This window comes from Catharus ustulatus, chromosome 4 (genome assembly GCF_009819885.2).
Source record: "Catharus ustulatus isolate bCatUst1 chromosome 4, bCatUst1.pri.v2, whole genome shotgun sequence".
Lineage (NCBI taxonomy): Eukaryota > Metazoa > Chordata > Aves > Passeriformes > Turdidae > Catharus > Catharus ustulatus.
In genome coordinates, this window is record NC_046224.1 from 38,142,217 (window position 1) to 38,156,555 (window position 14,339).

Consider the following 14,339-nt stretch of genomic DNA (forward strand, 5'->3'; position numbering starts at 1 on the left):
AAACATGCACCTTTTATGGTGTGAAACTAGAGCTGCAATCACAAATCCTTTTTCTCTGGATGCCCCAGTCTAATTTCAAAATACTTTCCCCTCTAAACTATTTGCTCCTCTATGGTTTCCATAATGAAAGAAGCCTCCTGTGGAGACAGTTATCAATCTTTGGTCACTGCAACCAGCATGAAACCTTTAATGCTATTTAGGGAATAAATGGATCCTTAAGACCAAAAAACCATCAGCCTCTCCTGTCCAACTGTAAGTTTAATTATTTCTCTGCTTGTGCCTCCTGAGCTTCATATACTAATTAGAAGTAAACCATAGTTTTAGAGATCATTTACGCACTGTTTGATTTTGAGCTATTTCTGAATGATTGCTCTACATTTTTTCTTATTTATTCATCTCTTCTTGTTATGTAGCTATTTAGGATAGATTCACCCATTTCACTTCCCAGTAGCTCCATCAGAAGAAAATTGTTGCCGTGGAATGAAGGTAAAGGGCTGTGAAGACCAAGTGACCTAACATTTCACAGGCAGGCCCCAAAGTCTGCACCCAGATTAGCAAATGGGCGCTGAAGTCTGAAGTCTTGGAACCTCTAATCCTGGCCTGCTGGCTCAGGGGCTCTGCCCAGGTATTGAAATCCAAATAGAGTTTAATCATTAGGGTGGAGACTCCTTTATCAGTGAATTTCTCTTCGAGATAGGGTAATAGAAACCAAATGTCTTTGATGTCAACAGAGGCAACGTGTGCAACATAAGCCATCACAGAGAAAAAAAAGAAGGAGCCTGCCATCTGCCTCAAGGCTCAGAGAAAGAGAAGATACTTTTTCTTCCCTATCTATTTGTACAGCGTATTGAATCTTTATACTTTCTCATCAAAGACTGACTTGTGTTTTTGTTTGGTTTTTGGTTTTTTGGGTTTTTTTAAATATAATTTTTCCCCTTTGCAGAGAATCTAAAGCCTTTCACGAATACCAATGGGGGTGTCCCACAAAACAGAATGGAGGGGATGAAGTGGTTGATTCTGTAACTCTCGGGCTTGCTGTGGAAATGTCTGTGGCAATATGAAATCTTCTCTATAGGAACAACTGCTGAGGCTTTACAGATTTTGCAGGCCCAGCATTAGTGTTACAGGAAGGCACTATACATTCACCATTGAAGTGTGTATAAAAAGACTTAATAAAAATACAAGATGCAGAATCCACTTACTTTTAGAAAACTGTTCTAGATGTCTTCTCAGATAGACAAAAACTTATTATTTACAGAGATACCATCCCTGCAGGACAACAGAGAAAAAATCATAAAGGTTCAAATCAAACAGTAGTGTCTGTGAAGCCATTATCACATTTGAAATCTAGACCTCCCATGATGATCTACCTAATGCCTGGCATGGACTGCCAGTTGTCTGCCACAGTGCTGTGCTCCTGCTGTCTCTTGAATTCTTCACTCCTCACAAAGAGGTGTGATTTGGTTAAGCATTTGTAGTCAAAACAGGTTACACATAAGGCCAGTTGCTTCATTCATTGAACCTTGAAAAATATTTTTAGTTCCTTGATATATTAGGAATACTGAAAAAAGTAGATTAATGGCAGCTGCAATAGCAAGTGTGTCTCTTGTCAGGATAGGAAGGCGCCTTAAAGGCTTCAAAAGACTCCCTTTTGTGGTCATCCTTGTCCAAAGGGTGTGGGTAAGGTAATATGTAAAATAGGGAGAGTGAAAAAAAATATTCACTGTCAGTGAATAGTCCTTAGCCTTTGAGGACATAGTTCATGATGCAGAACAGAAAAGAACTATTCCCATCAAATATTTGTGTAATTGTCAGGTAAAAATTATATACCATACCCTATGAATGGATACACTGATTTGCAAAGCAGTTACTCTTGTAATTTGTAATTGCCATGGTTAAAAATACATTTTGTCAGAATCCCAAGAAGTTTTTTAATATTGTCTATATACACATTAGAGTTCAGGACACAACTATTTGTTTTGAATAGAGTTTAGTACACACCTTTGTACTTGAATTTAAAAGTTTGCAAATGTTCTTAGTTAGAAAGTGCAAAATAATAAATCTCTTTCCAAAACTACAATAACATAGAAACCTAAAGCTAGGATTTATCAAGAAAATATTTTTTCTTTTTGAAATCTTAAAATTCTATTCTACAGTCTTAAAAGTGATATGAATCCTGGTTTGGACTTTGTAGCAAAACAAAAAAATAGCTGCCAGGATTCTAAAGATCAGAAGCTCAAATTCATGTTCAGGGTGTAACTTTGACTATTTCTTGACAAGTTTTTGATTTCACCAAGAACATTTGCAACAGGAACATTTGCTTTGATTATTAAGATTTAAATACATAAATTCAGTGTCTGGAATGAGATTATATTTTACCATCAAGATGTGCCAGAGTAGATTTACACTGGGTGTGAGGAAATATGTCTTCATAGAAAGAATTATCAAGTGTTGCAACAGGCTGCCCAAGGAAGTGCTTGAGTCACATTCCCTGGGAGTATTCAAAAGACATCTAGATGTGACATTTAGGGATGTGGTGTAGTGGGACTTTGCAGTGTTAGGTTTATTGCTGGACTTGGTGATCTTAAAGGTATTTTCCAATCAAAATGATTTTCTGAATCTATGAATAGTTTTATGAATCTACATTATTCAAGAAAAAAAAATATGCAAATGCCAGAGGGAATCTTGCTTAGAAAAGATTGCCCATAATACCTAATTCAGGTATTTGAAGCACGTCTGTGTATTTGTGAAACGTTATGGAAATTATTTAAATTTTGCTTATTCAACAAAGTATTTAGGCTGAAGTTTGCTTTTTAAACAGAGGCTTCAGGTCTGCTGCTTCCCATGGTGCTAAAGTGAATCAAGCCTGGCCTGCCATGTGTTGTGAAAGCGTCAGATGCTGAGAGTATTTCCTGCGGGTGGCTGGGATACATAGAAGTTAAATGCGAAATACTGCCAAGCGACTTAAAAGGGATGGGCTCCAGGCGTGCTGGAGTCAGCAGAGCACTCTCCCGGGGTTTGACTTGTTTAACTGATAGAGATATCTCTAGTGGCAGCTACAAGCCAGACGCGATTTTCAAGACTTAATGTGTTTCTGTCTTATCTTGATGATCACTAGATGGCTACAGACCCCAGACAAAAAAAGAATCGAGGAGGGGGAATAGACAAGGTGACGATGTTTACTTTCTCAATGGACTACAAATAGTTGGTATGTAATGTTTACTTGTAGCCCAAACAGCTGTTCCCTGTCTCCCTATGAAAGAGTTCGAGTCTATTTGTATTCCCTTATGTTTGCAGAGGTTTAAAAACAATTCAGTGAGCTTCAATTTTTATTTCATTTGAAGCTGTTTGTGACAGACAATACATGACAGGAGAGTCAGCTATGATAGAAATTTGAAAGAGGGGAAAACCAGCATCGGCCCAGTTGCTTAAGTCTAAAAGAAAAGAGGAGCTTTTCTGTGTCAGAAATTGTGCCTGAAACACATGATACTCCATTTGTCAAATAGTCGTTCTTTCACAAATTAAATCAGAGCAAATAGAAAATGAAATCCAGTAAAACTGACTCAAGACTAAAAAGAAGGTATTGGTCAAAGCAGCAAACTAATACCAACCAAGGAATAAAAATACCCTAAGACATTTAATTTTTTACGGGGGGAGAACAGAAAAGAATGGCTATTACTACTGGCTGTTTGTGGAAGGTGCTTATCTGGTACATGATCAATAGTGTAAAACCCTAAATTCAGACAGATTGTATTTTGTTCCCATCTGAAAGCCATTATTTGGAATTTGCTTATCCCTGAAGCAAAACCAACAACACTATTGATCCTGCCGTGGTTTTTATGGCTGAAAAACAAAAATCCACTTTCTTAACAACAAACGTGCCAGCATTTCTTTCCTGTTTTCAGCAACCTTGAAAGCAAACAGCTTCACACAGCATTTAACCAATGTGGTGCTCACCGTAAGTACATAGGATGTGCAGCACACAGGACATGGCCTAAATGCAATTTTGTGACTGTGCCAGTAGTAAGTCAGTACTGGATTTCAGCTCTTCCTTTAAAATCACTTTACACAAATTGTCCTGCTCTTCATTGACAAAACATGGCTGGGCAGGACCTCCAAGAGCTGAATGGATCAATGAACACTGTGAGGTCAAAGCTCAGATTTGTATGCCTGTGTTAACTTCTTGCTGATTAGCAAGTCACCTCATCTTCCTGTGTCCTTTTTTTTGCCCTGACTGACTTTGCCTATTTAGAAAATGCTGCTTACTCAGTTTTTGTATAGTGTTCATCACCCTTGTGCTTTGAGTGATACTCTTGGGATCTGTGTGAGTATTTACATGCCCTCTCCCCGCTCTTCTAGCATCTGAACACTTCATATTTGAACATGTTTAACTCCAGCATCCCCCCATCCCCTATTGTTAACCAGGACAATCTGTGTGTGCAGGAGTACAGTGCAGCAAGGTTAAAGCTTCCAGAAGAAATGTGGCAGAGTCAGAAACTAAGTTTGGGTCATCCAAAGCATTGGATTTCTCTTTCACTATTAAAACAAACTTTCCTCTCAGTTAATCAACAGACAGTAAAAAGGCCAATGCTGAACATGCCAAAGCAGTGAGCCTGTAACAATTTCCATTACAGATTTATAAGGAAATACGGTATTTCTATCCTTTAAAAATTGAACCAATGCTAAAGCCATTGTGACAAATAAATTAATGAGGCCTTTTGAAAGGCATTCAAAGGCCTCCATGACTCGCTGCTGTTTTACAGATACCGTATGTGGCCTAATTATTTTTTTAATAAAGCAAAGGAAATGTTATTAAGTAAATCCTGCATTGCAGAGTCAGTCCAGCACGGCTTTCATCAGAGCAAGGACCATCTCTCCCCTGACTTCTTGCATGGTTACAAGCTTTGATCTTTGTCTGGGAGCCTTGCATCTCTGCAATTGTCTCCAGTTAATAATGACTCCAGCCAAATATTGCAACAAATGCTTAGATTAAAAGCAAAAATCCCTACATCTGCAAATTTGCTCTCAACCCCCTGCTTTCTTTGAAGAAAATTTCAATCCTGTTTCTTAGTGGGCTCTGATGGGTGGCTCCTGGTTAATCTCTGTCTGTCTCCCTGGTAACAGTCAAAGGAGAGGACACAGAGGTGGGCAGGGAGCGAGCCTCCAGCCACTGTTCCTCTTATCATAGTCCATCAGCAGGTGTCCCTTGCTCATATCCAGGAACAATAAATACAGCCTGTGGCTAAGGGAACCACTGCACAGCTTTCTTCAGAAGTCTCAAAGAGCAGTAGCTGGACTCCAGATTTTCAGATCTCTAACTGTATGCAGGCACTGCAATTGCCATGTTAAACTAATAGTTTGTTAAACCAATCTTTTCTTTTCACTTTAGTCAGTCTTTGTTCAAGCACCCTGTACAGACATATATCACTACAAACAGAAATACTGAGCCACCAGTTTTTGTGCAATCTGAATGTTTAGCTAGTGTGGCAACAGTAAAAGAATTTACTGTGCTCACAAAATCAATCTGTATGTATATTTGCTTGATGTTTTTTCCCCCCATGAAACGAGCACGGCCACATGGGTACTGCAGGTTATGCTTCTGCCAACATCTGCTAACCTGTAACACCCTCCAGCCAATGGCAATCTACTCTGCATGCTCGCTTTCAGTAACTGTTCTGCAAGATTCCTGCTAAAAATTAAAATTATAAAGGCTTGCTGTCAAGCCAAGTTCAAAGGTAACATCTGCTCATAAAGAACATTAAATAATTGAGCCTGAACAGAAGCACTGTCCTTTACTTGAAAGTGAGCTGAGAGTGTAGTGAAAAGGATGTCAAATTGGTAAATTCCTTAATAAATGATGATGCTGAAAATAGCACAGGGTAAGGAATTTGACCCACTTGAACCAAGTCACTTCCAGAAGAGAATCAGAAGCTCCCATAAATTATTCTCTTTCCTGACAGAAGATGGCTATCAAACAATACTGAATGATGGATAATGATCTAGCTTCAGAACCCCCCTTGGACCCAGTACAGTCATGGATGTCCAGCAAAGTCATTTAGGCACATTTTTCTCTTGAAACTGGTGACAATTCTTCAGCCCTTGAGTCTACCAAAAGTCAGCTCTCCAAAAGCAAAGCATCAAAAGATAGTTGGATGCCTCTAAGAGGCTAAAAGAAACTTTAAAGCACAGCTCCAGAGTGGCTCATAAATTACCTACCCCCTAGGAAGCCTGGCAGGAAAGTGACTCCTGGATATACAATCATTTATTTCTAAGACAGTTCCTATGGAGACTAGGTTTGCCAGGATAGGTATTAGCTCTTATTAGATGATCTCTGTCTCACATAGTCTCGTTATGCTTGTTTCTGTTCTGACCAACAATTGTGATTCAGGGGACCTCTCAAATCAGCCCCACTGGCTCACAGGCCAGCACACAAGGTTTTGGGTACAGCCAGAGCTCAGCCCAGCACAGGCCTGGCATGGGCTGTTTTAAGGCACGGGGAAGGGGCCCAGCAGCTCCTCCTGCAGAGCAGCACCAAGGGCACAGCTGGGGACTCAGCAGCCCCTCATTTGCTGGAGTAACAATGCTGAGTCAGGTTTTGAGATGAATCTGGTTTTCTTGTAGGTTGTGAGACAGTCACTGAGAAAAACACAGAGAAACACATCTAAATAACTGAGAGACCAAGTACTTTTTTTACTCTATGTTTTACTCTATGTTCAACTCTATGTTTTATACCATTTAGAAATCTGCATGTAATACCATGCTCCACATGCATGAGAAAGGCTTCTTTCACCGGAGACCTACTTTCAGATAGCAATCAGATGAGAGAAGTATTACAGAAGAGTATCAGTGGAGATAGGAACTTCATTAATTTCATAAAATTACAAGGTGAGTAATTATAAACTGTGCAATTGGCTTGGCCTCGGTCTGCCTCTCCTTGGATTAAGCAAATTTGTGAAGTTGTTTCACTGCAAAATAGTAGCGAGGGCAGCTGTGTGAAAGTGTGGCCTGCAGACATAGATTTAGCAAGGATGGGATTTTTCCTGAAGGCTCTAACTTTTTGAGAAACACATGGAGCACCTGTCAAAGGCAAGTTATCATCAGGCCTAAGTCAGGCTGCTTAGGTATTCAGTTCCTCTACTTTGAGGTGAGATAACAGAGAAACCACATTTGCTGGGGAAAAAACCACAGTTCTGGCAAAAGGCATGAGAAGAAAAACTGACAGTTGTTTTAAATAAATTTTTAGTTTCTGGGACCTTGCATGCTGTAGTTTTTTTCTACTTATTTAAACAGATACTATAATTTTACTAGTAGCTTAAAGAAGGCAACTAAGGAAGAATCAGTAGGGGGTTGTCTTTGCTTTCAAAGATGCTAGGATTAGTAACTTAACGTTTAAGTGTATGCTTGTAAATTATATGTGATGCATTGTCTAATCTCAGTATAAGCAGATAAAGCTCTAGTTTCTGAAAAAAACATATTTCAAACAAGCATCAATAATACTAGATGATACACTATTAAGAATGCACTTATTTTAGCCTAATATCCAAGACAGATATTTTACAGCAGATCCACCTACAAATTATTAATAGCTAAACATTTCTGCTAATAAATCATGTAACCAGATGTGGAAATAAAAATTAACACCCATAACTAATTGGAAAAAATATTTTCATCAAATAAAAAAATCTCCACAAAATGCTTTGTTTATATCTTCAGATTTTAAAATTCATAATCTGACTTTTCTATTCACAGTGAATAAGCTACACATTTCTCAGATCCTCTTTCTCCTTAACTGGTTCCCAACTTCTCTATAGTGAAACTGTACTAACGATGATAACACCATTTTTTTGTGCTATGAACAGAAAAAGTACACATCTGGTACCATTTGCTTTCATACTCTTTAATGTAATTATAATTCATTAATAAACAATTGAAATGCTGCATTATTTGAGCATTTTTAAATGCAGACTGCTTTATTCAAGATAATAAAAATGTGTAACTGATTTTTTTTCCTGAATAAATACTGATAGTCCCAACAGTGCTATAAATTCAATTCTGTATTTTCAGGTGTCTATTAAAATTATTAGAAGTTGGGGCCTTTAGCATGTCACAGAATAGGAATCCAAATTTCCAGTCAAAATACTTGGTTAAATAGCAGAAGTCTGTCTCTTTTATAGTGCTTGACAAAAGAAAGTGCCTCTTCTACATTGTAAAACAGTGGAAGAGACATGGGCCATTAGCACAAGCAAAACATTTTCACTTGATAAGTCAATCTGGGCTGTTTTTTCCTGTCATGTCAGCAGTGTCTGAAAACAAAGGAGACACAGAAGCCCCAGGAGACAGCATGTCTGCCCAACCCTGTTTCTGGGGGATCTCTTAATTTGTTTTTGAAAGCACATAGTGAACCTTCCAGGTGTCAAAATTTAATATGCTACATATCATGCTGCAGCCACTGACACTGGGGGACACGTGAAAGGCTGTTCCAAATTGGTGTCCTTGGGGAACATACATCTATACTTCTTCTCCACCTCCCTGGCTGTCACAACAATCCCTTGATTAGGCAACAAGACCTGGTCTTGTCTCGAGTGATTTGATAAGCAGTTGATAATCAACTGTTCATTAAGTGCTTGGGATATATAAGCCACAAGGTTTTCAGCATGCCTCTGCACTTGAATGGTTTGACAGCTCCCTGTTCAGCAGCCCAGCAGTCACTGGAAGATGTTATTGACTGCAAAAATACTTGTTTTTGCTCTGAATGGTTTCCTAAGAGTGACAACAGGCTTGGACATTGGATTATCCACGAAATGCGTGGTGATACCCAAGGAGATGGGCATGTGCCACCAGATTGGATACTCTGAAATGAGACTTCCCAACCTGATGGGACACACAAGCATGGCAGAAGTTATCCAAAAATCCACCACCTGGCAGCACCTTGTAAACACAGACTGTCACCCTCATGTGAGGACATTCCTGTGCTCCCTGTTTGCACCCATCTGTTTAGACACGTAAGTACCACAGCACAGTACAAAACTTCTACCTTTATTTGCCAGAATGGGAATGAAACCAAATGCATGTTTATCATAATCTAAAGGTGAGCTCCACTTTTTCTGAAGTAATTCTGTTAGCTTTCTTGTATTCATCAGGAAAAAAAAGTACTGAAAACTTGTTCCACTTCAACTGTAGTTTGCCTTGGGAATATGATTGGTGTTGTCAAAGGATATAATGTTTTATGTTGTTACAGTTAAACTTTATTCTTACTCATTTAGAGTTGAAGCACCTACAGTGAATAGAGTCAGGCTCAGACTGGAGCTTTTCTCAGGTTGTCATAAAGGCATTTTTAAAATCATAACTAAATATTTTAAGCTCAGTCCATACACAGACCACTTGCATAATTTGCATAGCTGCTGCTTTTGGAATTATATTATTATTGAAGGATGTTAAATGTCAGCCAAGATTATGTACTTTGGGCAGGATTGGTGTTGCAACAGTTTCTGTTATCACTGAGCTAAGTGACGCAGCCTGGTATTTCCTCCTTCAGGTTCATCCATCCTTGTAGGAGTATGTGTGTTGCTGTCCGAGACAGCTGTGCCCCCGTGCTCCTCTGCCATGGACACCCCTGGCCTGCCAGCCTGGACTGTGACCGATTCCCTGGAGATGAGGACATGTGCCTGGCACCTCTTACTAAGGAATATAAATACCTGCACAAAGGTACCCCGAGGATGGTAGAGGGGAAGGTGGCCATACTCTGTGCTCCTGGGAATCAGGGAGATAGAGGGACACTATTCCCAGGCATTCTGTGATTTTGTAAATGCAGTCAAGTCTAGCTTTACTCTTTCATGTGTTCCTGCAGGTGGGTGGCAGAGTGCCAGTGCTGGCAGTGCAAGCTGCACAGACCTCCAGTACAGGTAGAGCAGTGCAGCAGGCTGTGCTGTGATGGTGGAGAAAGGCAGTTATCACCCTACACAGCTGTGGGCAGTGTCATACACACAGCAGCACATCATTGTTTTGAGGTCACTTTATAGACTTATCAATGGCCCTTATCACAGATGCATTTATGTATACAAGGTGGTTCTCAGATCATCTTAGGAAAATTGGGATGATTTTCCTTAAAGAAACATGAGCTATCTTGGCATTAATGTTCAAGTCTTCAAATGCACTCACACTTACTAATTCTATGGAAAAGAATAAGATTAAATTGCTGCTAGCACACCCAAATTCAGATATATTCACAGGCTTAGCACAGCTGAACCCAGAGTGACTGACAGAATCAGCCACCTCACCCCTTACCATCCACTGCAGTTGTGTTAAAAATTGTACTGTATTTGCCATTTTATTTGTTGCTAATAATTGATCTTGTCAGTCTGAACAAGGGCTGAATACGCATGGAAAATGAAACTGCTTTTCATCTCAAGCCCTTTTTTTCAGAGAAGTGTGTTGACTTTTACCTATTATCACTGGCCCTGTATTTGATGTGTATTTTGTCTGTCATCCCTGTGGTTAAACAGGGGGTTCTCAGCTTTGACAGCAGAAAAATAAAACAAATTGTTCTAAAAGATAACACTGAGACTTTGTAATTTCTTATCAGTCCTACCAAAGCCTACCTGCCAGACCTGTCCAGCAGTGGAGGAATTCTTTACACACAAAAGAGTTCTTGAAGTTTTCTGTGACAGTAACTTTGGTAAGTCCTTGCTAATGTACCTGGTGTTAAAGAGACTAACAACTCTTCCTCTAAATGCTTTAAAACTAGGATTACAATTAGTGACAGTTTCTGCAGGGCTTTCAAAGGATTAAGCGTTTGGCTGCTGACTTAGCTTTAGGTTGGTTTTCAGAATAAATTCTTTCTAATCTAAATATAAGGAGGATTTGTGCATGTAAGATTTGTTAATCATCTGCTTTCCAAGCAAATAGCTGTTCTGGTCTACTTGGCTACAACATGCTTTATGGAAAATATTTCTGTCAAAAGCAGTCAAATAAGCAAGTTTGTCTCTTATTAGCATTTAAATTGAAAGTAAAGCTTTGGTGTTTTATTAGTATATGGTGTATCTTTGCTACTTTCGTGAATGAGTATTTTGTGATACCTAACTTACTGAGAAAGAGACTCAGAAAATCATACCAGTAAAAGGAATTCTTACCTCCTGTTGTCTGGGTGATGAATGGAGTTTGCCCTAGAGACTTCCTGGAAAGGCCTTTGATGGCATTGCAAAGACTTTCAGTGACTATGCCTAGCATTAGATCAAGAAATACAGACAAATGTCATCCTAAAAAGTGTTGATGGAGTCAAGTGGGATAGTTAGATGCCTATAATGAAAAGAGAATATCTAAAAGGGTGGTATCAGCAAGCAATTTTTGCCTAGGGATTCCACACATGGACAAGATGAGTTTCAGAAAAATTGCTTGGGCAGTTGCTGGGTAGTTTTGTGATACAAGAACAAGGCCAGCAGCTTACAATATGTAATCACTCAAAGTCTGACATAACATGGTGATGGTAAAAATAAATTACTCACACTTGTGAAAGTATTTTTTCCTAGTTAACTTATTCAATGGAAAATCTATTTTTCAAAAATGTTTTAAACCTCTGCTGGAAAAGGCCTCACCATACTCTGTCAGCATAAATTATGATCATATTTTTAAGGAATTTTCCTGCTTTCGCTGGTACTCTTTCTTACTGCCTTTGAGAAATGGTCTGACTTGCATTTCCTTTGCCTTTTTCCTTAGCAGTGAAAGTAAAGCTGTCCAAGAAGAGAACAGCATTCGAGGACCAAGAGTATAACATCGAATGCCAGGTGGAATTCATTACCCAGGGCTCACTCTTACCCTATGAAACTCAGAGTATGATACAACAGTGGCTGCTAATTAATGAAAAATGTATAGAGAGGATGACTCCAACCCACCGTCCCACGGTGTATCTCCTTGTGGGGAATATTGAAGAGGGCATCATTTTAGTAAAACAGGTTTATCGCTGGCAGAGGAAGGACTCCCAGCTGACTTTGGCCACCCAGAAGTGGAGATACCATAAATGCTTGTAAATATTTATCATACTATTTGTAAAAAGATGATTATGCTTCTCATGCCAAACCGATCTTGTAAATAGGAATGTATTATAAGTTGAATATAAAGCTTTAATTTTCTTTTAAATTGTATTGTAAGTTGAACTCAGACCTCACTGTTATCAGGCTTCCTTCTCAATAGTGTTACAGCTACTCTCTTCCTGTTTGAACTTGGACAGCTATGGATAAATGTTTCTTTGAGTTATGATTTTAAAAAATTGTAAGATGTGCAAAAAACAGTATAAGATACTTTCAAATCCAGCTGACTACTTTTAATGTATCTGTCTATACCAACCACTCTACCATTTTCTCCAGTTACCTAAACTTTCCCTTATCATATGTTTCATGAATCCACCTCATTGTCTCCCGTTGGAGTATTTTGAAAGGAGGCAGCCCTCTGCTGGTCGCTTTTGTCGGAATCAGAGTGGAATAAAGAGTGGAATAAACATGATATGACTGGCCCCAGTTGCAAGAAGATTTGGTTACTGGGTGTCATAAATCAGATCCTTGATACTGAAAAGTCCCTTTTCATTTTCAGACACATTACAAAAGTTAATTTATAAAATTTACCCGTTCTCCAAATGGTCTGCAGGGAAATAATAGAGTCAAATTATTAAAAAAAAAAATTACACAGGCACATGATTAGCATCCTTAATGTCAGTGCAACACACTGACATTAAAGACTACGTGAAGGTGGACATAACTTGATTTTAGTTTTATAAATGTGTACAATAAACACAGTAGCAGGTGGTAATACATAAATTATAAACTATTTCAATAATACAGTGTCTATTGTTATATTTTCTTGAAACAAATATGAGGAAAGTTTATGGGTAGTAGATTTCTAAAATTCGCACCTGTAATGATCTGGTTTTCAGATACATTCCCCAAAAGTGTGGGTGTTTTATCAGGTTATTGAATGTGATGACACCTGTTCCATCACTTTGTGCCATGAACTGGGAAACTGGTAGACACTGATGAAAAACGCGGTCAATAAACCAAGCAGCAGTGTACACACACGTGTACACCCTCCGACATCGGAGAGGCCACATCATTCCGCGCAGATGGAGGAGTCGTCCCTTTAGACCAGGCTTTTACTTTATTTTTCATTATGTCAGAGGATGCACACAGGCGGGGCTGTGGGTTGGTTTGCTCTTGGGCCAGTTCCACGCTGAAACCCTTCCAGCGGTTGGACTACCCGGGCCGGGCTCGGCTCGGCTCCGCAGCACGGGCGCAGTGCGGTCCAGCCCAGCCCGGTCCGGCTCCGCAGCATTGCCCTAGCACAGTACGGCCCGTCCCGGCCTGGCTCAGCAGCACGGCCCCAGCACAGCATGGCCCGGCTCCGCGGCACGGCCCCAGCACAGTACGGCCCGTCCCGGCCCTGCTCCGCGGCACGGCCCCAGCACAGCATGGCCCCAGCACAGCATGGCCCGGCTCCGCGGCACGGCCCCAGCACAGCACGGCCCCAGCACAGCATGGCCCGGCTCCGCGGCACGGCCCCAGCACAGCACGGCCCCAGCACAGCACGGCCCGGCCCGGCTCAGCTGCACGGCCCCAGCACAGCACGGCCCCAGCACAGCACGGCCCGGCCCGGCTCAGCTGCACGGCCCCAGCACAGCACGGCCCCAGCACAGCACGGCCCGGCCCGGCTCAGCGGCACGGCCCCAGCACAGCACGGCCCCAGCACAGCACGGCCCGGCCCGGCTCAGCGGCACGGCCCCAGCACAGCACGGCCCCAGCACAGCACGGCCCCAGCACAGCACGGCCCCAGCACAGCACGGCCCGGCTCCGCAGCACGGCCCCAGCGCGGCTGGCGGCGCTCCCGCAGCGCCATTCAAACCGCGCGCCCGGCATGCCCACAGCCAGGCCCGGGACGCGCCGCCTCCCCGCGTCCACGCCCTCAGAAGGGGCGGGAGGGGCCGGGGAGGTCCGTGAGAGGCTGCCGCGCTGTGCCGGGGCCTGCTGGGCTGTGTGGTGACCTGCTAGGCTGTACGGTGGGCTGCCAGGCTGCTCGGGAGGCGAGCGGCGGAGCGGAGCGCGCCCGGGGCCCAGGGTACGCGGCCCCGCGGCCGGCAGTGCGCTCGCATCCGCTGTCTGCTCGTCGGCTTCTCTGTCTCTCCTTCAAGTGTTTCTCTGGGGTTTTTGAAAGACCGATAAAGTTCTAAACCAAACAGATCCCTGTAACTGGTGTATGAAATCCTGTTGTCGCTACTTCGTGGCTTTGTAGGTCAGGTTCTCCCCGCAGCCGCTTGGCCTCGCCGCACAGGTAGGTGTGTGTGCGCTGGAGGGAGGGAG

The 14,339-nt window shown here is 41.7% G+C and overlaps 1 protein-coding gene across 1 annotated transcript; it reads left to right on the plus strand.

Moving 5' to 3' along the window:
* Positions 1-8,554: 8,554 nt before the first annotated feature.
* LOC116995702 (secreted frizzled-related protein 2-like) lies at positions 8,555-12,023 on the plus strand. The gene is made up of 4 exons (XM_033058599.1): positions 8,555-9,002; positions 9,536-9,705; positions 10,583-10,675; positions 11,713-12,023. Exons 1-4 carry the CDS (start codon positions 8,716-8,718, stop codon positions 12,021-12,023), a joined length of 861 nt encoding a protein of 286 aa, XP_032914490.1. The 5' UTR covers positions 8,555-8,715.
* The last annotated feature ends 2,316 nt before the right edge of the window (positions 12,024-14,339 follow it).

Excerpts from the sequence above, each read along its gene's own strand:
- LOC116995702 (XM_033058599.1), top strand. The coding sequence starts at position 8,716 with ATGTTATTGACTGCAAAAATACTTGTTTTTGCTCTGAATGGTTTCCTA. Across the intron at positions 9,003-9,535 it reads GCACCCATCTGTTTAGACAC|GTTCATCCATCCTTGTAGGA; the intron begins GTAAGTACCACA and ends TTCCTCCTTCAG. Across the intron at positions 10,676-11,712 it reads TTTCTGTGACAGTAACTTTG|CAGTGAAAGTAAAGCTGTCC; the intron begins GTAAGTCCTTGC and ends CTTTTTCCTTAG.